This window comes from Carassius auratus, chromosome 24, assembly GCF_003368295.1.
Source record: "Carassius auratus strain Wakin chromosome 24, ASM336829v1, whole genome shotgun sequence".
Lineage (NCBI taxonomy): Eukaryota > Metazoa > Chordata > Actinopteri > Cypriniformes > Cyprinidae > Carassius > Carassius auratus.
This window is the reverse complement of record NC_039266.1, coordinates 710,934-734,654: the sequence shown is the minus strand read 5'-3', so window position 1 is coordinate 734,654 and position 23,721 is coordinate 710,934. Positions and strand designations below refer to the sequence as shown.

General features: G+C 37.4%; 2 protein-coding genes across 8 annotated transcripts in view; one reads left to right on the top strand and one right to left on the bottom strand.

Annotated features, from left to right (window-relative positions):
- Positions 1-10,853, top strand: part of atp8a2 (ATPase phospholipid transporting 8A2) — a 56,071-nt gene extending 45,218 nt beyond the window's left edge. For all 7 annotated transcript variants that reach the window (XM_026200495.1, XM_026200494.1, XM_026200497.1 and 4 more), the window contains 8 exons: positions 471-549; positions 657-718; positions 2,520-2,576; positions 3,648-3,755; positions 6,293-6,381; positions 6,520-6,624; positions 9,289-9,380; positions 9,673-10,853. In XM_026200495.1, coding sequence (XP_026056280.1) covers positions 471-549; positions 657-718; positions 2,520-2,576; positions 3,648-3,755; positions 6,293-6,381; positions 6,520-6,624; positions 9,289-9,380; positions 9,673-9,767 — 687 coding nt within the window. In that variant the 3' untranslated portion in view covers positions 9,768-10,853. The remainder of the gene's footprint in view (positions 1-470; positions 550-656; positions 719-2,519; positions 2,577-3,647; positions 3,756-6,292; positions 6,382-6,519; positions 6,625-9,288; positions 9,381-9,672) is intronic.
- A 4,806-nt stretch (positions 10,854-15,659) lies between these two features.
- On the bottom strand, positions 15,660-22,968 carry LOC113041919 (protein shisa-2-like). Its single transcript, XM_026200493.1, has 2 exons — positions 21,900-22,968; positions 15,660-17,493 (listed from the first exon to the last, which is right to left on the bottom strand). The coding sequence occupies exons 1-2, from the start codon at positions 22,201-22,203 to the stop codon at positions 16,922-16,924; spliced, it is 876 nt and encodes a 291-aa protein (XP_026056278.1). The 5' UTR covers positions 22,204-22,968; the 3' UTR covers positions 15,660-16,921.
- Positions 22,969-23,721: the final 753 nt, after the last annotated feature.

Sequence of the window (23,721 nt, the reverse complement as noted above, 5' to 3'; positions counted from 1 at the left end):
GCCATTTCAATCACAAATTACTCATACTGACAAAACAAATACCTGGAGACTTATAAATCTGTCTGCAGTGAGTGTCGGACTGTTATTATGATCATCACGCTAGCTTACATCCTGTGTTATAATTGATTATCCCAGTCTGATGTGGTTAGAAACGTCAGCGTGTTGTTTGAATGGGACTTCACTGTAGATAAACAGGAGTGCAAGAAACAGCTCTGCTTCCACCCAGATAATAATGAGATTCATAAGCTGAAATAAGACAGTCATTCATTTATAGCCGAGGATCAGTGTTTGTGTGTGTGTTTGGGGTGATCTGGGGGACATTGCGCTGGCTGTGCAATTGCAGAGAAACTGTTTGTGTGGGCTGTGTGTATCTTGGCATCAGTATGTCTTGACTGACTCTCCCCTTCTCCCGTTCCTGCTTTCTGTCCCCCCCTTCCTCTCTCTTTCATTGCCTCTTTCTCTTTTTCCAGGTCTTTTGGGGTCACTGTATAAATGCTCTCATTCACTCCATTATTCTCTTCTGGTTTCCACTCAAAGTTCTGGAGCACGGTAACTATCACAAGCACTCACACACACACACACACACACGTGTAGACCTCTCCAGCTTGAGTGTGTGAGCCGCTGAGTATCTTTCATCACCCGTTTTGTTTCTTCAGACACTCCCTTTGACAACGGCAACAGCGTCGACTACCTGTTCGTGGGGAACATCGTCTACACGGTGAGTTGTCAGCGGTGGCATTTACTGCTCCGTAGTTCCCTGCCAGTGAGAGGTCACACATTATTTCCTTGCTAGTGCTGTTATTCCATTCGTTGGCCGCCAGTGTTTACACTGTAAACTTGTTAATGTCTCTTTTCGAAAAAGAAAACATTTTTGTGAATGATGAGAATCGACAAGACCGCTCACCTTTGGCATTTGTGGGCAGTTTACGACTGAAATTCTGCATTTCAAGTCTACCATTCTAACAGTCATTTAACTTATTTATTGCTTTAAATGCTTGGAATGGTTTTTTTTTTTCTGAAATTTTTCTTGGAATTCTGGCCTCTTAAATTCATATTCTGTATCAGTTTTTGTGGCCTTAACTAAAAAAATTATTAATTTAATGTTCTTTTCTTTTTTTCTTTTTTTTTTAACTAAAACTAAAAGTATTACCTATTCATTTAGGGATGTGAAAAATACATATTTTCATAATGGACTGGTTTGAAGGCTGTCTAATGTTGAAGATATATTTATATATATATAAAAATTAAGTAAAACTCTTACTATAAGGAGATTTTTTTTGTTTACCCGCATGTGTCATTTGAACATTAACCAACATCACAGAACTGTGGACATGCAAATATGTTGTTAAATGTCTTAAAATCTCACAAAAAAAAGTTTGGGAATACCTGAGCTACATGAATAATCGGCCTACATGAAAACCCTGTATAGTAGGGCTGGATTATAAAATAAGACCTCACACCAATCACACAGATTTTTTATGGGTTGTTCACATAGGCCATGTTCTTGTGGTTAAAACCTGGATGGAGTGCAACACAATGGAACAGTGCGCAGACACATTTTTGACACCCTGCCTTAAAAGCACAATTCTTATTGCACACAAGCCTTTAAAAATTGCACAAAATGCCAACCAACTGTAAGATATCCGTCTGCATATGTACATAAACCAGCATTTAAAAAATAACTTTTTACTGCACAAAAATCTCATGATCCTGATCCGTACCAAGCAATTTGAAGTCCAAACATTGCCTTAAAGTCGTTGGTTTAGTTACACAAGCTGTGTTTTAGAGATACAGCGGTGCAAGATAAAACTGCAATTTTGTATAAAGTCAGATTTTTTTGGGGGGTGGGGGGGTAATTTGTTACACCGATCATGTCTTTGAGTCTTAAATCTTTTGACTGAATTGTAATAAGTTCAAAAGGGTCTTCATTCATTTCCTGAATCAGACTATGCTGATCGTGCTGCATGTTTGACGCTAAGATGTGTCTCATAATTTCACAGTATATTTTCCTATTCACATTTAATACAGAGTGCAACATCTTTCATTCCACGATTTCAGCATCTAAATCACTACAGTTCCCTCGCCACTAGCCAATCAGTGAACTGTATTTCACATATTGTTGTTGTGCTTTTGGCCATCCATTATAAAAATGAGGTTGTGTGTATGTGTGCAGCCCAGACTATTAAATACAGTACGTTGGGGTTTTTGGAGGCGATACTAGACTCTAGCCATAAAACAGTAACGAATGAGTCCCATGGGGAGTGAAGTCTTTGTGTGCTGTTTTTTTTCTGTTTCCCTGCAGGCCTCTTATACTTTAAGGGCTAAATGTGTAATTGTGTTTAAAGCAGTGTGCGTCGCTAGAGGCAATAGTAAGTCAATGCCTGTGTGAAAGCCCTCATCTGTTTTTTTTTTTTTTTTTTATGTGTTGAAGCTGTACAGAACGTTTTACCAGGATGATGTGCTCATATCATTACTGTTCTTTATGCCTCTCTCTCTCTCTCTCTCTCTCTCTGGTGCAGTATGTAGTGGTAACTGTATGTCTGAAAGCCGGTATGGAGACCACAGCATGGACAAGGGTACGTCAGTCCCCATCCTCCAACACAAACAAACGCACACACTCTTCACTAAATGATTTTAAAAAATGATTTTAAAAAAGTACAAGCGAACTGATGCTTATAACAGTAAAAAATATGTGATGGGCTAAGAAAAATTTGCTTGTTTTTCTTAATGTACTTAATTTTGATGCATTTTTCCCGAAAACAAGATTCAGTTTCTTAACTTATTTAGCATGATGTGAGAATTTTTACATACTTGTACTGAAAAACAGGAAAAAATGCTGAGTAAGAATTTTTTTTGCTGTCAATGAAGTGCCCTCTAATGTATTGAATATTACAAAGAATGTGTTATGTCTGAATTGAAACACATTATAGAACAGTTTGAATTTGATATTGTGTCTAATTTGCACTGCAAAATGATTTTCTTTTTTTTTCTTGTTTTCCATTACAAATACATAGACTTTCTCAAATCAATAAACATTTGCTTGCTAAGCAAAATTACTTAAGATATTAAGTCTTGTTTTCTGAAAAAAATTATCAAAATTATGATGTGTTTGTTTAAAATTAGAAAAATAAGAATACAATTACTTTTATTAAAAAAAAATTAATTATTAATTCTATTAATAAAATAAAATGGTATTAATTCATTTAACAAGTATATCGATTTATTTTACTTGATTTAGATTTTTTAAAATATTTTTTAATATATATTTTTTAATTTTAGCAGTGTATCAAAGCGACGTTTAATGTATTGAATTTATTCCAAAGCATTTTTTATGTTTGAATTGAAAGGAGATCCCTCTATACAACACTTTGCACTTGACATTGTGTCTTATTCTATTGGAAGGTCATATATATATTCTGGGAAGGGCTTTAGATAGATGGGGAACATGCTGCTGTGTCAGGACATTTCTCTGTCCCACTGCTGTGTGTTGAGGAGACGTGGACACTCCTCGTCCGTTCAGCTGTCCTCACACCAGATCTTGTGATGATGAAGTAAAGGGGCCTTGGAATTCACATGGTTTCCATTACAGCTGAAGAAGTCTATATTCAGTGTGAAACTGACCATGACCTGGTTTTCTCTTGTTCTAGTTTTCTCATCTGGCTGTATGGGGCAGCATGGTGCTCTGGATGTTGTTTTTTGCCGTCTATTCTGCAATCTGGCCAACCATTCCTATAGCACCTGATATGTTGGGCCAGGTGAGTGCAAATACACACACACCTGTTCATCTTTGTGCTTTCCCACTCACCTCCTGTATCTGACTGGCGCCTGGATGACTTGCTCTCTGGGTGTTCTGTGTCAAACTTATAGACAGCCGTCCCATTTCGCAGTCTCCCTGCACCTGCCACACAGTCACCCGAGCCCCAGGCTTTTACGGCCTACCCTGGAAGTGTTGACTTAAGTGGGTGGGCTGGTTTGTGCATCGTTACAGACATCTGTGTGTGTGTGTGTGTGTGTGTTTGATTGAGGAATACTTCAGAAAGATGTTTTGCCTTGTCCTAACAGTGGCTCTGTTTCATAACCTAGTGAGTCGCCTCGCTCTCTGTTGTCTACATAGACGCCATCCTAACTGAAATGGAACAAGTACTAATTTGAAACACTCTGTAAAGGCAAGAACTCTGTATTTTATACATTTAACACACTTAATGTTAATTGCATAGGATACCTGGAGTTAGCATTTTACTACACTAAAGAAAAAACAAGCAATAAAAGCACATCACTCACAAAAATGGAATAAAATCGCTATTTCTATTTCTATTTCTATTTGATGTTTCAATTATTATAAAATTGTATTATTGCATTACTATATATTTATAACCAACAATTTTCCTCTTCAGCTCCTTCAAAAATAAAAACAACATATATATACATTTAAAAAATAAATTATATATATATATATATATATATATATATATATATATATATATATATATATATATATATATATATATATATATATATATATAAACATGTATTTTTGTACATGTAGTTCTGTAATTTATATATAAAACAAACAAAAAAATAATTTTGTATTAGTAACATTTCTTATTAATGTTATATATATTAATGTATTCCAAAAATATGTCAGAAATAATATGTTCTTATAAAATTGTATTACATTTTGCATAATACATTTCAATATTATCACATTTTAGTATATATAGTATTTCTGTAATTGTTTTTTTTTTTTTCTTTGTCCACTATCTTGGATATTTTACCATGTGATATTTCAGTTCTTTAAGGGATTGTAATGCATACGTCTCAGGAGGCAGCATAATTGGAAGTGTGCCTATGGTGCCCCAAAATGCTACGTACGGGGGGCGACTCACTAGAGTTTTGAACAAAGCTAGTGTGTGTGTGGAGCGTTCGGGGGTGGGATAGAGCTCTCTTGAAGCCCTCCGGCCCATTAATTTGATTTGTGTCAGAAATCAGGAATGTGCTCAAGTATCACCACAGCTGCTCTCAGAGAGGGGGAGAAAGATGGGACATCCCTCGCTCTTTACCCTGCAGCATTGGCTTTTCTTTCTCTTCTCTGTCCACCGGTCGTTTTTTAATCTCTCCATCTCTCCATGCAGGCCAAGCTGGGAGAGCACACACTATGCATGTTTTTCCAGAGCTGTATATCAGTGTGTGTATTTTTGTGCGTCTGCTCGTCTGAGAATTCGAGAGGGTTGGTCTGGGGGTGTATGTGCAGCTGTCGCGAGGGGACGCCGTCTAATGGTTTCCGGAGTCTAGTAGATTCCGATGGGGATATCACCTTTGGAGTATCCTAAAAAGTGGGATCACTTGATTGCACACCATGAATAATATGTTCCTGTAAAAGATATTTAAATCAGAATGATTAGTAATAATGAAGTGGAACAAATGACATGCTAAAATATAATGAAATATGGATAGATTGATATATCAGCTGACATTGGCAGTTTTAATATTGATATTAACAATAGCTTTAGTGTTCCCTCCAAAAAAAGATGTTTTATTTGTTTGCGTATATATATATATATATATATATATATATATATATATATATATATATATATATATATATATATATATATATATATATATATATATATATATATATATGAAATTGTATTTTAGTTTTAAATTGTATTTATTTTATATTTAATAAATAATATAAAAAACATACATTAAATATATACATTAATCAATTAATCACATTCAAAATAAAAGGTTTGTTTACATAATGTGTTTATATTATGTATAGTTATTATGTATAGTATATATAAATACAAACGCATGTATATATTTAAGATACATGTTGTTTATATATTAAATATTGTATATAATATAAAAATCAAGAATATAAATGTATATACATGTAAATATTTTCAAAATACATTCTGTATGTGTGTGTATTTATATATACATAATAACTATACACAGTACACACATATATTATATAAACAAAAACTTTTATTTTGGATGTGATTAATCATTTGAAAGCACTAATTCTTTTCTTTTTATGTAGTGACTCATTAGGGTGGAAAAACACTTCTAATTGGACCATTAAACAGAGACAGGAGGATGAACTAGAGCAAACAGTAGACAGTCGAGTTGGGTAAACAGGGTAATTGAACTCTCCCACAGGTCAAAGGTGACGCAGTCAGTCAACAGCTGTTGCAAGGAGAAAGAGAAATCCAGCATTGATTGGGTTTTGTGATGTTTGCAGAGCATTGATTTCAAACTGATGATCTGTTTCTCTTTGTTTTAGGCTGGCAGGGTGATGCAGTGCTGGAGCTTCTGGCTGGGTCTGATACTGGTGCCAACAGCATGTTTACTCAAAGATGTGGTGTGGAATGCGTGAGTAATGTACCACACACATACACATATCAGTGTATTTATGGAGAAAATACAGTGTGATTTGGCAATACGTATTAGTCAATCACGTAAACAGACTGACAGTTTTACACTTTGTCTTGTGTGTATGTCTGCATGCAGAGGACGGCGCACCGTGAGGAAGACTCTGCTGGAGGAGGTGCAGGAACTGGAAGCTCGGGCTGTGGACCCTGGGGCACCCGTCCTCAGAGATGCCAGCGGCCGCAGGTATATGCCTTGATGTAAACCAGCCTATCTATAAACTCCCCTGTAATAGTTAAGGTTGATTTCCAAGTTGTTTTAATATAGATTCAGGCAAATGCATAATTTATTTTTGTGTTATTATTATTGTTGTGTTATTTTTATCATTAGCTCTGTTTCAAAACATAGTGAGCTGACTTGCTGCCTACATAGCAACCTCATACAAACAGCAAAGTGCATGAGCAATGACAGAGAAAGTGAAATATTACTTGAAGCATAAATATATATATATATGGTCTATTTTACCTATTTTTTGTGTGCCATCTTTTTTCACTAGAATATTAATAATTGTAATAATAATAATTCTAATAATTAGAATAATGATTATTGTTATTATTATTAAGAATGTATTAATATATATGTAAAATTATTAATATTAAATTTATTGACAGATAAGTAAAATAAGTAAATAATACAATAGCATTTTTACTTATATATTTTTAATTACTTTATATATATGATTTTAATTCATTTAGATTATATATAGATCATTAAATTAATTGACAATTAAATGTAAATTAATTGTTAATAACTGTCATATTACTAATATATTTTGTATTTTTTTATTAATTTAATATATGATTTTATATTATTAATATACAGTTAGAATTATTGAAGATAAAATACCCACATTTAGTTTTTTTGTCCCTTTTTATATTACTTGTTTTCTTTGTTGCAGAAGAACGCTCACTAGGTTTTGCAGATGATTGATTGTGTTTATGATTTGTTTATGCCTTTTGTCTGTTTGCGTATTATTTGTGAATTAGTTTGTGGAAGTTTGATTGGGAAAGAATCTGTGTTTGTGTTCATTGTGTTCCTCTAACCCCTGCCTGAACACCCACAGGCCCAGTGCTAAGGATTCATAGATTCACAGAGTCAAAGGCAGGCATGTGCAGGTAGAACCAGCTGCCTGAGTCTCTTTATAGGATGTGCAGTGACCTGTTTCCTCCTTTCCTTAACCTTCCTTTCATCATCATCATCATCATCTCACGACTTTTTCTTTCACTTTTCTCTTTCACATTCTGCGATGTCAGGCGGCCGTGAGCTGGTCAGGTTTGCCTAGCTATAAGCACTGGGTGTGTGTAGCTCCTTAAGTTCGTAGCTCTGTGCATGTGTTTGCTTTCAAACTGTGTGTTTGTGGTTTGAGGTTGACTGCGTGGAGCGATTGCATGGATTTAACCAGAGATATTACTCTACATATTGTGTTTGATGTACAGCCCTATATGAGACAGGAACTTGGCAGAGAGACGTGTAGTCTCATGCAGTTTTTTTGTAATACCTTGGAGTGTTTCGTGGTCTTTAGGTCACTAAGTTATGGCCAGGGAGTTGACAGAATGGACTTCTAATCAGAGGGATGTTGGCCGTTAGCCCTGTTTGCGTTTACCTCCTTATTCCCTCAGAGCAGAACACTTAACCTCATTTGTTTCAGTAAATATCCAGCTGTAAAAAACATAATGGTTGTAAGTCATCCTGAACGAGTGTAGAAATCCGCTGAATCATTGAACGTCAGCTTGAATTCGACATCACTGGGCGGAGGCTGACACAATTGAAGAGCATATCCTAGGCGTTTACATTTGAAACCATTTACCCAAGAAGACCCCAACTAGTCCTGCTGGACAAAAGCAAAGTATTTTCCCAAGTATAAGCCAAGCCTGGACTCGTACCTGAGGGACGGCTGGAGGAAAATAAGTTATTGAAAATTTGATTCATCAAAACAGCTGTCTGATATTCCAAGGACTGTCCATGTTCCAGAGAAAGAGAGAGCTCCGGTTACCAGCGAGCCTATGCGTCATTCCATCCTTTTATTTCTTTATTTATCCATTCATCATCCCCGTCTTTCAGCCGGTCATATGTTTTGCAGACATAGTTTTTGTTGGCCGATGTTCTGCCAAATCTCATAGACTGTTGCCGAATTTTTTGCAGCGAAAGCCAAATGAATGCCACGTCCTTCCCAATGATAATAGTGCGAACGGTCCCCTTCGTAGCACGATATGAGTTTGAGCTGTAACCTTGAGAAGTTTGGTCTTCCTCCATAACAACTGGTTTTCGGATCACTTTCTTTTATGGATGAGTGGAAAGATCGCTTTCATCTGATTTACAGGGAAACATCGTAGACGGATTGTTCTACGTGGAACGTGTTTATCAAAGACGTGATTTCTCATCATTTCAAAACCGGACGCGACATGCCATGGGATTCAGTTTCCAGAATTGAAATTTAAACATTTAGTTCAGCAACCAGTGACTTCTTTATTGGCCGCATTAATTTAAGAATAAAGAGCTGTTGAATTCTTCTCATATTGATCGGTTTTGTTTGAAGGATTGGAAAGCTTGAGGATTTAGTGCTTTGGAAATATTCGAGGAGATGTTTTTGGAGCACAGGCCTAAGTTTAATGTTGTTTAGGAGTGCTTTGGGAAGCCGTTTCCTAGAATTGTGCGAGTATGTGTGTAAATGTGTGTTCTGCTCGATCATTAAGACTAACTTCTGTTCGCCAGGATTGCCACGCGGCAAAGTAGAGGACTGTGTGTTGTAGAAATGCATGTGATTTGACCTCTAGCTGTCATGTGTGTAGCATATCAGCCAGTAATTGTGCTGTGATTGGTGGCTTAACCCATCTGTCTCTGTCTGTCCAGTCTAAACGAGCGTGCCCACCTGCTGACACGGGTCTTCAGGAAAATGCCTTCCAGCGTGGGACGCTCGAACTCCGTGCAGCAGACCGTGTCACGTAAGTGCATGTTCCGCACCCATTTTTTTTTACGCTTCACACCCACTGAGATCTGCAGAACCTGTACAGCTGCAACTAATTATTATCATTATTATATCATTATTAATCTGTCAGTTGTCAGAGCTCCACGAGTTTCTCGTCTGAGCGAATGAAAAAAAATCTTAAATGAATCTGTAAAAGTATAAAGTTTTCTTTTCTGTATTGTAGTAGGAAAACCAAACCAAAAACAAGTTCCCCCATGCAAATATCCCTATAATAAAGGCTAACGATTGTTTTCTCTCTCTCCCAAAAGATGGATATGCGTTCTCACAGGAGGAGCATGGCGTGGTGTCGCAGTCCCAGGTTGTTCGCTCCTATGACACCACCCGTCAGCGGCCCAGTCTGTAGCTGTAGACACAGCGACAGCTGCTAGAGACTTTAAGGACACACCTGTGCTGGCTGACCCTGCTGTGGCCTTTAAGCTGAACTAAACTGAACTGGTCACAGCTAGCGCAACACTCGGCCAAGCTACATAACACACCGCCTCCTGACGAGAGAGTGGATTTACAGGAAACGGAGGATTGGGGTGGGCGGGCATATTCTCACATCAAAACGGCCAGTCGAAATGCACTACGCGCGAACGGACAGGCGAAAGGAGCCAAGTAGCACCCAGAAACGAAAGCCAGAAACAATTGTGACTGTATCACTATCACAAGTAACAAGACTGCTTCATCTGGTTCTACATTGTGTGGGTGCATTTGCATCGTCATATTTGTATATGTGAGCGTAGCTATCGAGAACGATGTGCATATGTGCTCTTATCTGTCGTGTGTGTAGGTTGTGGGGCGGCTGTTGCACTTCTCTGTGTGTCTGCATGTGTGTGTTTTTGTTGAGTCCTAGCGTTTGCGTCTCCAGAGATCGGGAGTTTGGCGTATCCGTCATCACCACAGCAAAGCAGGAGGGGAGGCCACTCTAAACAAACACAAAACAGCCACCCACATGCATACAGTCTTTTTGGAGGAATGCCCATTGCAGACCTGAGATGGGGGAGGTGTGGCTTACAGATGCCGCAGACACATGCATGCACCGTTCCCATCCAGCGAGGCTGCCAAAACACACAGCGATTCTTCTGAGGCGGAACCCCCACCCTGCAGCATGGAGCTTCCCAGCTTACCACACACACACAAATGCACCTTCTCTAGCTCTCTTTCTCACCTAATCTTCTACTTAATAGCGGCCTCTGTATCTTAGAGCTCATGTTCTCTCCGTCTGCCTCTGTCTTTGATTCTCTCTCTTTTTCCAGATCGCCAATCTCCATGTCTCCTTGTTTTCTTGGTCTAGTTGTCTTTTCGTTCCCTTCTCTGTTCCAGTCGGTGGCTGCTGTGGATCACAGCTGTAGCGTTTGCTTTTGTCCTCTTTCATCTGACCTGTCGGGTTTCTGGACTGTTTTGTCAAATAAACTGGACTTGTGACTCTGTGTCATTCTCTTTTTGAGCTTTGCTTTTGTCCTGTTATTGTTGTTCTCTAATATAAGTGAGTCATTTCAGGCAAATTTTTATTATTGTTCAGTTTAAATTTGTGGGTTCACACTCATGTCATTCCAAACTTTCTTCTGTAGAACAAATATATATATATATATATATATATATATATATATATATATATATATATATAGGGCAATGGTAACATATTAAAGCTTTAAATGACTGTAAAAACATGATTTACATGTTCAGATACAGATTTTCACATAGTTTTATAAAATGATTATTTCAGCTTATATTTGAACAATTATTATCAACCAATTTCATTCATTAAGTAACATAAATATATCTTAGTGTCTTCATTTACAACTGTGTGTTTCTGCATAAAAATATGGGTCGATTTTTACATTGGTCTGAACAAAAAAAGCAGGACTTACTGAAAGTCATTTTTCCCACTGTCTGATAAAATCAGTGCGGTTTCTGAGATATAAAATGAAATTCTTCCTCCAGAGTTTCTCCTGGGTCTCCTCCCATTTCTACAACTGATGATTCAACTTCTTGCGTCTAACAGTGCAGCTGTTGATAACCGTTGAAGGTCACAAAGGGGTTGAAATTTGGATGATTTGTCGACTGCATTTTGTACAATATTTTGTTATTGGAAAACCTTGGAATAAAAATCTCATATGATTATTCATATAGGCCTAAGGAGGTTTGGGCCAAACAAATTCTGTGAGTTTACTGGAAGAAAGAACAATTCTGGAGGTGGGAGATGGGTGTGAAATACGGGAGACTCCCAGGAAAAACGGGAGTGTTGCTGTTAACTCACTGCTAATTCACTAGGGAGTTTGAAACTGGTTTGTGAATCATTGGAAGATTTTGACCTATTCAAAGAACCATGTCAATTGTTTGTAATTCCACAACCTCTCTTAATAGGCTATCTGACAAAAAGAAAGTTCCCCGGAGTAGATTAGCTCATATACACTCAACCAGAATGCTATTAATTATTAAGTTCTGAACCAAAAGGCCTATTAATTTTTTATTAATATTAATAATAATTAATAAGTTCATTTTAGTCATTTTGTTTTGTGCTTTTGACATTTTTTTTTCTCTTAATCTTTATTCTAGTTTTAGTTATTTTGTAGTTAAACTTGTTGCCAAAATTTCAGATTTTCATTTAATATTTAATTTTAAAGTTTTATCATGTGATATTTATATTTTGTTTAAGCTTTAGTTATTTCAGTTAACAAAACTGTATAGTTTAACAAAACTATATCTAAATATATGTGCCTATTTAACTAGATAAAATGACTCACAGTTCAGAGACGAGTCATTTGTAACTGCACGATTCACTGACCTGTTGACTGAGGCTTTTTAACTCGGCCCTAACAAGGGGCAAGGAACTCGACCGGAAGTTGAAGTCGGGTGGGGGCTGCCATCTTTTAGCAGAACTTCACTTGCGTTAGCATTCCCATTGACTCCCATTCATTTTGGCGTCACTTTGACAGCGAATAACTTTACATCTGAGGCGTTTAAAGACTCTGTTTGTCCATTATTTATTTCTAAAGATTGTAAAATACTTTTAAAATACTATACAAAATAATTAATCAGAATACTTACTCCTGCTCACTCACGACAAAGAACTCCCCGCTCAAGCTCGCCGTCTCTGCAAGATTAACGATGGCAGTTTGCACGCACAGCCACTTAGAAGATTTACATCTGTCAGACAGGTTGCTGACGTCGTCAAGCTTCGTTTGAGTCTGCGCGTCAGAAACGGAAGTGCTAAAAAACGCTAAAACTGGGCTTCATTTGTCTCAATTGAGTTCCAATGGGGTCGCTTTGTCCATTTCTTTTACTGTCTATGGGCCCTAACCATAGACAGTAAAAGATATTAAAAGCGAATTCGAGAGACTTAAGGATTCGAAGATTCTTTTGTGAATCTTTAGATTTTGACCTATTGAAAAGAACCGGTTCGTATGAATCAATAATTCGTGATTCGACTCACGCTACCACAGAAAGTTCTCCTGACTATTAAAGTTTAACGCATTGCTTCAGTTTGGGTGGTGATTAAATGATAGAAGAATTTAATTAATTCTATTCGAATTAACATCAAACATTCACCGTGTTTTTAAGGGCTTGCCAAACTTTGAATAAGAGCCTGAAAAGGAGATTGTAAAATTGCTGAGCTAAAAAAATTAGCTTAGCGTGATTTGGTTCACTTACAAAAGTGAAAGCCAACATTCAACATTAGCAGGCTTATAAGTGGAGTTTGATTTGTGCTTTCTCTGGCCGGGTTTGTTTGAAGTGCACTTCAGAGCTGAGTCAGAGTTACAGGTTAGGAAATGAGCTGAGGTGGAGTGTTATTTTAAGATTAAAAACAGGAAAGAAAGGAGAGTACTAACACATTTACAGCATATGTAGATCTTACCTTATTTAAACCCCGAATAATTCAATTTGCCAAATAATAAATATAGTTCAGTGCACGTGGTGTGTATTTGAGAATGTACTCAACTATGTGTTCTGAATTAACAATAGGTGCGTCGAATGGATATTTAGAATAATACTTGGTCATTGAAGTCTTAATGTAACTGTAAGGGTGTGTGTGACCCAGTAAACCCCATCAGTCCCATGATCACCTCCATTGCTAAGAAGTCCACACCCACGTCTCTGAATATGAGCCAGCTCTGTCCAGCTCCACTGCCTCCAATATGGGGAATCCATTCCTGTTCCACCTCAGCAGGAACCACATGGATCCATTTCAACTCTGTCCAATGACTCCCCAAACGTTAGCCTGACCCTAAAGTTTCCATATATACATGCCAAGAACACAGGCAGACTTAACTAACTGCAATTATTGTGGGTTTTGTTTGTATATTATAGCAGTTGCAGCCATTGTCTGGGTGGAAAGTGTGACGTGGGCTGTTAAGTGCGTTTAAAAACTTCTGTTTAAAGAGTTTTTCTCTAAAGCAAGTTTCAAGTAATATTTATATAGATTTAGCTTTAAATTTTCATCCTGTGTCATACTGTATGTGCATGCATGTGCAATACAATTATTACTAACTAAACACAACTCTCAGTTCTGAGGCCATTTGGTTCAATATGATTTTTTAAATGTTGCAGATTTTTGTAGCTAATGTGTAGGCTATATCACATATATTGTGTGATTTTTTTTAATTTTTTTTGTTAAAGGTGATTAAATCAGGTGTTTTAATAATTGTAAATAAGTGGACGTATATTTATAAAATGTCACATCATACTTTCAGTATGTGTAATTTAAAAAAGAACAGTTTCCACTAAATTCATTGTCGAACAGCCTGTTAACATTTCTCTATTACACATGTTAACAGCTTGTAAATGTTGTTTGAACTGGCAGCACTTCATCTTTCAACAACATGAAGAATATAACCATTTGTAATAATCTCAATGTCGACTGGTGCCATAGTTTACTGTCATTCATCATTTACTAGTTTATCAGAATCTCCCTCAGAGAGACCAGCAAAATGTTGCAAAAGACTTATTTTGGTTGTTATTTTGATCTTTCAATCATTTACAAATCTTTACAAAAAAAAAAATGTTTAAAAAAGTTGCACAACATAGATAAATATGCTTCTTGATCAGCAAGTCAGCATGTCAGAAAGATTTCTGAAGGATCATGTGACACTGAAGACTAGAGTAATGATACTGAAAATTCAGATTTGCCATGACAGGAATAGATTACATGATCAATTATACAAAAAAAATAATTTGAAAGATGAGTTTTTATTGTATTTTTAATCACATAGGACTGCATAACTTTCAAAATCTTACCAACCTCAAACGTTTGAACAGTAGTGTATATAAATTAAGTTTATAGCTGTTCAAAAATGACGTCAACTCAGGCTAATTCAGCTTCGTTTCCAGTATATAGTACGTATATTTAAAGTAATGTGAACATGTGCATAAGAGTTTTATGATTAAATGTCTGTCTGTATGCAAACACTTAGCATGGAAACTATGTAGAGATTTATGCACGCAGCTCTTGGTCTCAGTTTCGTCATGAGTGTTGAGAGTGATGAAAGTCTGAGCACTTAAAGTGCATGTGTAACAGGAGCACTCGGGTTTAATTTAGCCAGGGCAGTGGTGCAAACGGCCCCTGCATGTCTTCATTTGAGAGCGCCACACATACCGCTGACAGCGCCACTCAGCATCTCTTACAAACAACCTAGTGACACTTCACAGTCTCTAAAAATATTTATTATAATTATTAGATTTCATATGTAAAAGAGACGGAGCACCCTGCTCTCAAAGAGAGAGAGGCACGTTCATGCTCAAATACTCATTCAGTTTTACAAACACACACGTATCGTACACAAAAGTAGATCTGATGTGCATGTAAAGTTGCCCACAGATGCAGTCGAAACAGACATGATCCCTGTCAGGACAGACTTTGCTACTTTTCCTGTAGGGGGAGAAACCATCCCATCTCAAACTTTAGTCATAGTTGATCAAAAAAGGAAAATTCTGTAAATATTTAATCTCTCATTCAAATCAGTGGAACACAAAAGATGATATTCTAAAAAACTGTTTTTGTCTAAAACAATCCCCCTGACCATCAGTTACTTTATATTTTTTCAGTATTGTATATTATTATAAAATGTATTAAATTATTATCATTATTTTTCAGTTTTTATATAAATTTTAGTTTAGGTCTTTACTAATTGTGATGTGATTTTTGTGTTTTTGTAATATTTTTGTTTTGCTTTTTTAGATTTTAATTCAGTTTTAGTTTAACTTTTTTTAAATATCTTTTATTCATATTTTAAGTTATTTTACTTTATATTGTCTAAGTTTTAATTTTAGTGTTTATTTTTTATTTTCTGTTTTGCAAAGCAACTTTTTTTATTAAGTTTTTTTATCTAAACCTTATTTTAGTTTAACAGCAATTTCTGCTATAAAAAAAGTATTTTGCCATTTTCATTAGTTTAAGTTAAAGATATCTATTTAGCTTTTATTTCGGTTTTAATTAGTTTTACTATAGCAACATTGACACGAATTAGATGAAAAAAACAGAAATATCGTTTTTTGTGTTCCACAAAAGAAAGAAAGTTGTAACGGTTTGAAACATAATTCTGGAGTGGATTACCTTAAAACGCAAATAACTCAGACTACTGTTTAGGTTTTTTTTTAGTGATTTCAGACTGCCAGTCTTTAATTTCATTGTGATTTTTGCCCTTCTCCTGGAGGAGCCTATGACTTTTTTCAGTTTGGCTAAACTGCTGCTTTTGAGTGTGCTGAAAGAAACCCACTCCAAATGAAATGCCCTGGAACCCTTTTGGTACTCCTCGAGTGTACCTAATGCTAACAGAGGGGAAGAAAAGTGGCACACATACACAGTCCTTTCACAAGGCAGAGACTTAGTGAAGGGGAACAGTTGGCAGACATTTTTTACTGTGTAACTGACTTCAGAACAGAAGACCCCTGATCTCAGCTACACACACCTTCGCACATCGCTCTCCCAAACACAGGCCTATATTTTTGTATATATTTTTAATCCAGGTCCTTGGCAAAGCGAAAATGACTTTGGTTCTGCAGAATGTGAGTGTGTATATGCAAAAGTTTAAGAGTGTGTGTCTACTGTATGTGTGTGTGTTGCAGTGGGCAAGAGGGTGGAGCGTCACAGTCTGTGTCCTTTCTGTGTGTTCACTTCATTAGATTTTAAGCATCCAACAGGGAGCCAGGACTGTTTTTCACATTACAGCACCTGTGATTCCCATTACACACAACATATAGTGCACTACACACACACACATTCACATACTGCGTCTCATAAACCAACACACCTATACAGTCACACACAGAGCGCTCATGCACGGTTATACAACACAAATATACATTGCATATATACACACGCGCTTCATTTATAAAGGCACCATTAGCACTTTTCAAGGCAGGTTACACACACATCCAGTCATTTCTTAAGCACTGTGTCCTATATATCACAGAAAACGATGTTGTGTTTGATAAAGCACTGGTTTGAGAGTCTCATTTGTGCCCTGAACTGATTTTTTTGTGTGATTTTTATTCCTATGATGGTCCCATTGGGATTCACATGGTAACCGGAGGGTATTTTTGATCTCCGGTCACACTAGCCACACTTGTTGGCGGAGGGTACGGGGACTGCAAAGGGCGGTAGCCTGCTTGAGCGGGATCTAGGAAGGCAGGACCCGGAGAAACAGCGTGGGCGAATCCGATGTACTGAGGATGTAGAAACTGGCCTTGGTGAGGAAGGATTTGAGTGGCTTGCTGGCAGTTTAGCACTGAGAAGTTGGTAGGCATGTTCACATAGACACTGGCGTCCGGCGGGAGGCAGCACGAGGCCTGGGCGCGGAGCATAGGGGCAGGTGCGGGACGGGGGGCGGCCGGCGGAGCTGAAGAGCTGGAGGAGGTGGCCGTGCTCGACTGGCGGGAGGACGAGCCTCGTGATGTACCTGTGCTGGCCATCATGGGAATCGTCTCGAGGACGCGGGCGCTGCTGGACCCTCCTCCTGAGCCGCCGCCTGATGAAGGCTCCTGTTTGGGACGGAGACATCGGCAACAGCACACGGCAACAACAGAGCCCACCAGCACGAAGGCAACGAAGACCGAGCCGACGATCAGGAAGGGCACATAGATGGGTACTGCAGAGCAAAAGCAGGAAAATCATCAGGTTTTTCAAAATATGTATGAATTTAAATTATAATTGAACTTCTGCTTAACTTGCTTAATTGATAAATTTAGTTTTTGTATTTTTTGGGAAAATATGGAGTATGTGCCATATAAATATCAGTCAGTTTTCTAAGAGTATTTCTACCTGATTTTTGACCGGACTAAAATGTGTTGATTATAGCTCCAACATGTTTCAACACAAAGGGTGAATTGCAAAAGGAAGTGAACATCCCTATGTCCTCCTACCTTCACAGGGCAGAGCCCTTCAAGTGTGTTCTTTAAAGGGTGTAGGGCATTACTGTCTAGTATAGGCTAACCATTTGGAACTGCTTTGGCGAAGGGAATGACTGACCAGATGTTACCTTGAAATTTCTGCATGTGTGTGGAGCATTCAGCACTCTCATCAGTTGTAAACTTTTTAAAACTAAACTTGCTTAAACTTGCTTGCATACCATCTTAAACCATAGGCTATTTCTGTCACTGATGAATTTTTTTTATTGCATTAATATAAAGACTCATTTAATTAGCCTATTATACAATCTAGTTTTGTATGTGAAATTGAAATCGACACTAGCTTTGCTTTAAAATGAATTGCAAGATCTCCTATCCCAAGATCACATGATTACAAATTTGGAATTACAAGTTTGGAATTTGCTCAAAGTTTCCCAGTTAATTGGACAACTGGACATAAGTTTTAAAAAATAATAAGAAGAATAATTAAGAAAAAGTCTGAATTGTGGAACTTGCAACAATAGTTTGCTACTGATGCTTTTGGGAAATGCATCCATGAATGATTCACTGATGCAAACCACTTAATCATGAGTGGATTAAACACTGTTTTGTAAAACTTTCTGACTGATTCATTAAAAAAAAAAACTCTTCATAAGAGTAATTTCTTCATGAATCAGACATCATGACTTGTGCTGTGTTCATTGTTGTGTACAGAAAATACTGGCATGTATTCTAACGAGATGATATCTGATAAAACAAAGCTTGTATAGATTTTTTATTATTGTTGCCATTTTTGTTTTTATGGCATTTGCATGCATTAGTCGCAGTCTAATTATTTACTGGCCCAGATCAAAATTACAAACTCAAATGTGCATCGGCTTCCTGCTACAGTGTAAATCTTTTGGATTTTTTGCCTTTTTTATCATCCACTAATCTCATCAACATGCAAGCCGCTAGATTTGAGGTATCATTAATATAGTACATGACTTTAAAATATGATGCTTGTAATAAAACCTTCATTATGTATTTAGGTCATCCAGCTGTATTCAATGCATTGATACTAGAACATGTAATGTTATAGTATGTATCAGGACTCCTTAATGTCGAAGAAAGTGCTGGATGGCAGCATACTGGAGGACTTTGGGGAGTTTTGTTTGTACAGTACAGAGCCCTTGAGCAATGTTTTTTACCTTCTCTTTAGAAAGCACACATCCGTTTCAAAATCTGAAGCAATTGTACCTCCACTGCCATAAGGAGAACTAGGATATCAGTGTGACTGAGCTCAATGTAACTTGCACCCCTCTAAAACTGACAATAAGCAAGTTTGAAGCCTAAAGCGTTGCTGAACCTTGTTGATGTGTCACAATATGCCATCATTGCCATGCGTGTGTATCTTTAAATCAGAGAACAGAGTGCTCACATTTTTCCACCCCGCTCACAGATGGGGAACCTGGTGGCTCATGTGAAATGAAGGGATTTGAGAGAGAAGCAAAAAATGAAAGACAAGATGTTCCCCAGGGGTCCGGGGCCCCTCATTAACACTTATTAAGACAGGTTTGATCTGCTCTAATCTCTTGCAACCAGCACTGACCTTTCTGCCATTGCTTCCTCACCATGTGCATGCTTTTTTATGACAGGTAACTCTGCATTAAAAGTGACCTTTATAGCTTAATTAGACATCTGATCACCAGAGGAAAGCTTTCAGCATTTACTTTGTTGTAGCTGGTCAGAATCTCTCACCCACATAATTGAGCTGAATCAAATCATCTATAATAGCCAATGCAAAGTGGCTTTTGATTTTAATGTAGTAGCAAAACAGATTCTACTTACAAAGCCATAAGCTAACAAACGCAGCCATTGTTTAACAATTTATTATAATAACGTTACTGAATCAAAGACATGATTGCTGTGGAAAAATGACAGGGGGGTCATTTTTACAGGAGCTCTTTTGGTAGTTATTACTATAACAGTGGAATTTTTCAGTAAATGACCTCATTTTTGGCACGCTTTGAGTTTGTGTATGTTTTGAAAACGGAAGTTGAAGTTTTTTTTTAAACACCCTATACACAATTACACACAAATGTCTGTTGAAAAACAGTAGACAATCTGTAGTACATGTTATTTCCATAGATTTATTGTTCTTCAGAGATGCTTTTAGTTATAATTGCGAGTGTGCTAGAGGTAACAAAAGGTTTCTAATGAGATGGATGGTGACAAAGTCATGCCAGGAGTTTTCAATAGTTTTGTTAAAATATTACAAATACATATTTACTCTTTGTGTTATTTGGATAAATATGGAAGTTTGGATATAAAGTTAGAATTGTGATATAAACAACTGTGAGATGTTTATTTGTAATTGTGATGTAAACTTTCAAAAATATAAAATGATAAAAGGAAAAACCTTGTAGGCTACAGGTAAACCTGATTTATTTCAACTGTTGTAGTTGAATCAAGAATGTTAGTGGATCTGAAGTTCTCTGCCGATACAGGATGACAGCAAATCCCTTCTCGTGTCCTTAAAAGGATTTGGGGCCCCTTAACATGAATTCACACCTGTTGCATTAATGTCCAAATTGAGCCCAGTCTTCATCTGCCAGACAGGCTCTGTCAGATTTCATGCCCAGCATTTCCTCTTGCCTTTCAGATGGGCATCTATTTCTTTAAAAAAATCACTGTTGTTTTTTTTTAGAAATCAAAATCTACTTTTGTATCAACTTGAAGGAGAACCTTTGATTTCTTATATGTACATATGTACATTTAACCGTTTACTATTTAAGTTAAATTATGCTGAAATGTCTATTGTGCATTAATTGCAAGGTTGTAACAACTTAATCTATACTGTGATTTTATTCAACTGTTAGCATTTTAGTGTCAATGGCTGTGGAAATAACTGAGACGATAAAGTATGTGTTTATATAGAAATTGAAAAAATAAACCTAATCTTGAGAAACATTCACTGGAGTGAAAAGTGTGACAACTAGCCCAGTGTTCCCAGTCTGATTCAGCTGAGGGGAAATTCGTGGACTCCGGTTGAATTAATGTGTTTTGAGCCTGCTCAAAGGAAGGAAACGATGCACCGGCGATGGTTATTTTATGAACGAGGCTGTCAGCACATCGCACCGGAGATCCGGTCAAGTCTGAATTTGATCCTCGTGGGTTGCCGAACGACTGGGGTTCACGCGCGCTCGTTACTATGCTATTTATAACCGAGCGCGGTACAATTTACCATTTGTGAGCGAGTGGACGGTTAGGTGCCAAATTGGATACCAATTTAACTGCAGCTGTCAAAACCTGGATAAGCATCGACATTAAACCAGTTTATTTAGGGATGTGAATCGTTAGTAATTGAACGAATCTGTTTCTGATTCTTTAGAACGATTCCAGTTAACGTTAATGATTCTTTTAGTGCTTTTGAGGAAGAATCCTACTGCATTTACACCTCTTCATCAGTGTATTGACAAATTATAATATATTTTCAGATTTCAATAAAACATCTTAACTAATCAGACGTAAATATTCATAAACACAATCCAATTTTATTGGTATGCTATATATAGAAAAGACATTGAAAAATATTAAACTTTATTAATTATTCTTGCATTAATTAATTTATTTCACAAAATACGTATTATTGCAACAAAACTCATGATGTATATCTTTAACTAAAAGTTAAACCCACAAAGTAGGCCTACCTGATTCATTTCGATTGAGACCTATACTTGTGCCGTTCAGTAAGTGAGTCCGATTCATAGATTCAACCACTCCAATTGATTCAGAAGTGATTCACTAAAAGAGCCTGTTCGTAGGAATCATTCGTTCAAGAATAATGGAGCTCGTTCTAAATAAGAAGCTCTTCTCGCTTAGATGGCTTCTTGGAGATAAACATACAAGCATCATTAAACGTAAACGTTTTTAACCTCAACTCAACTCAACTTTCTCATTTAGTAGGGCTTTTACGCACAATACGCTTGAGGCACACATTTATTTAAGTGGGTCGATATACTAGACACACTGCTGCCTCTTTAAAAGTTATTGAATTAAACAATTTAACTTTAGCTGGTGTACAATCTGATTACGCGGTAATTGCCTAATTTATTTCAGACAGAGGAAGTTACTCTGCCAGAAAACAATGCAGACTTCAGATTACCTGCCCCAGAATTTTTCTCGTCCTTGTTCCCAGGGTTGGTGTCTTGTGTCTGCTTGTCGTTATCACACGTGCCCTGGTCCAGGCGAGCCTCTGAACTGGAGCAGCAGTATCTGAGCTCGCATTTCCCGCAGCAGATGATGGCCTCGGCGCTGTCGAAGCGCTCCGGACACTGAAAGCCGTCTCTCCAAGCGTCCTGACCGTCATGAAAACCGTGACAGTATTCTCCACTCGCCTTCACGTTAATGATGGTCAAAAGTGTCAGCACCACCGAGACGGCTATCGGGAATCTCGTGCATCCCCGCATCCTTACACAAACCTGTGCTACTAAAATACCTCAGGGTCTGGTCTAGACCTGTTAAATTAATGACTCGGTAAATGAAACAAGTAAAATGAGGAGACGCTGCACAAACCAACCCAACTGACAACTTTGGAAATGTCATTGGGCAGAGAAATCCCGAGGTTAATTCAATAGGTCCAGCAGAACTGCTCCAGACAAATATCCAGTGTTTCCCCAGCCGTCACAAGACTTCCAGTAGCTTTGTTTCGGATTGAAAGGAAAGAGGACACATATAAAAACGCATAGAAGCCATAAGGGATGAGGTTTTATACTCATAAACCATAAATTCAGAATATCCCATAATCCTGCGAGAAACTTCCTGCGAACTTTGCATCAATCCAACTCTGAGCGGATCTTCATGTCTCTTCTCAAATGTCTTCCCTTGAGATACAGAGCAACCAACACTGACTTCTCTTGTAATCCGTGCGCGCGATTCCTCAATGTGTTCTCACGATTTTTTTTTTTTTTTTTTACTAACCAGTCAAGGAAGTTTTTCCGCATTAATCCACATCATGCGACTTCAGTAAACGTTTTGGGACGTCTGGCTCATTAATATTTAAAAGAGCACTCAACTGCAACAACTGATTTCCAAAAGGTGCAAGCAGTAAGCTGTCAATATCTCAAGCAGAACTAGTGTATAGTGAGGATTTGGCATTGATAGACTGAGCGTGACCCACTGACAACTTCTTCGTTCAGGGGGTAGCTGCCCACCCGTCAAGTGGCGCATGCGCAGTGCTGTGTCTTACAACTCCAGACTTTTAGCTTCTCGGCCAATTGCACAGTGCAAACAAGTGTCATTGTATGTTGACGGGGCCCCTGAGCGTTTCAGGAGCGGCTTCTGTGCGATGGGTGTTCAGCAGTGCCCGTGGGGATCTCCCTGAGCACAAAAGGGACGGAAACGCTGTATTGTAATGCATTTAGCTCGCCGGTGGCTCACATCCATTAGAGCCCATTAGGAGGACTAAGAGATCGCTTGTGTGAACACGTACAGAAAACAGTGAATGCGAATAGTTTTTTTTAATCAAGGTATTAAGATACATAATTATTGGATAGATAATATACAATGAAAACGTTACATTCAAACAATAAAATAATAATTTAAAAGGCATAACAGGAATACTGTCAACAGCAAAGTGGACAAATTTATTTTAACATATTAACACATATAACACTAAGTTCATTATATATTCTTACATATATGTATCTGTGTATTAATGTATGCAATGAACAACGTGTTGCATGTAAAATAAATAAATAAAAATGATGCTACTTATACTTTTTTACACAGACTGTAGATACTTATCAGTATCGTATTTAATAATAGATAATATGACATGCTCTTCACTACAGTAATGTTTTAAGTCACTAAAAAGAAACGCTTTTTTGCGAGTATCAGTGTTGCGTAATATATATTTTATTTTCTGTTTGTACACAAGAAGACCGTTTCTCTTCGAGACAAATCTATTCAAAGACAATCATGCAGAA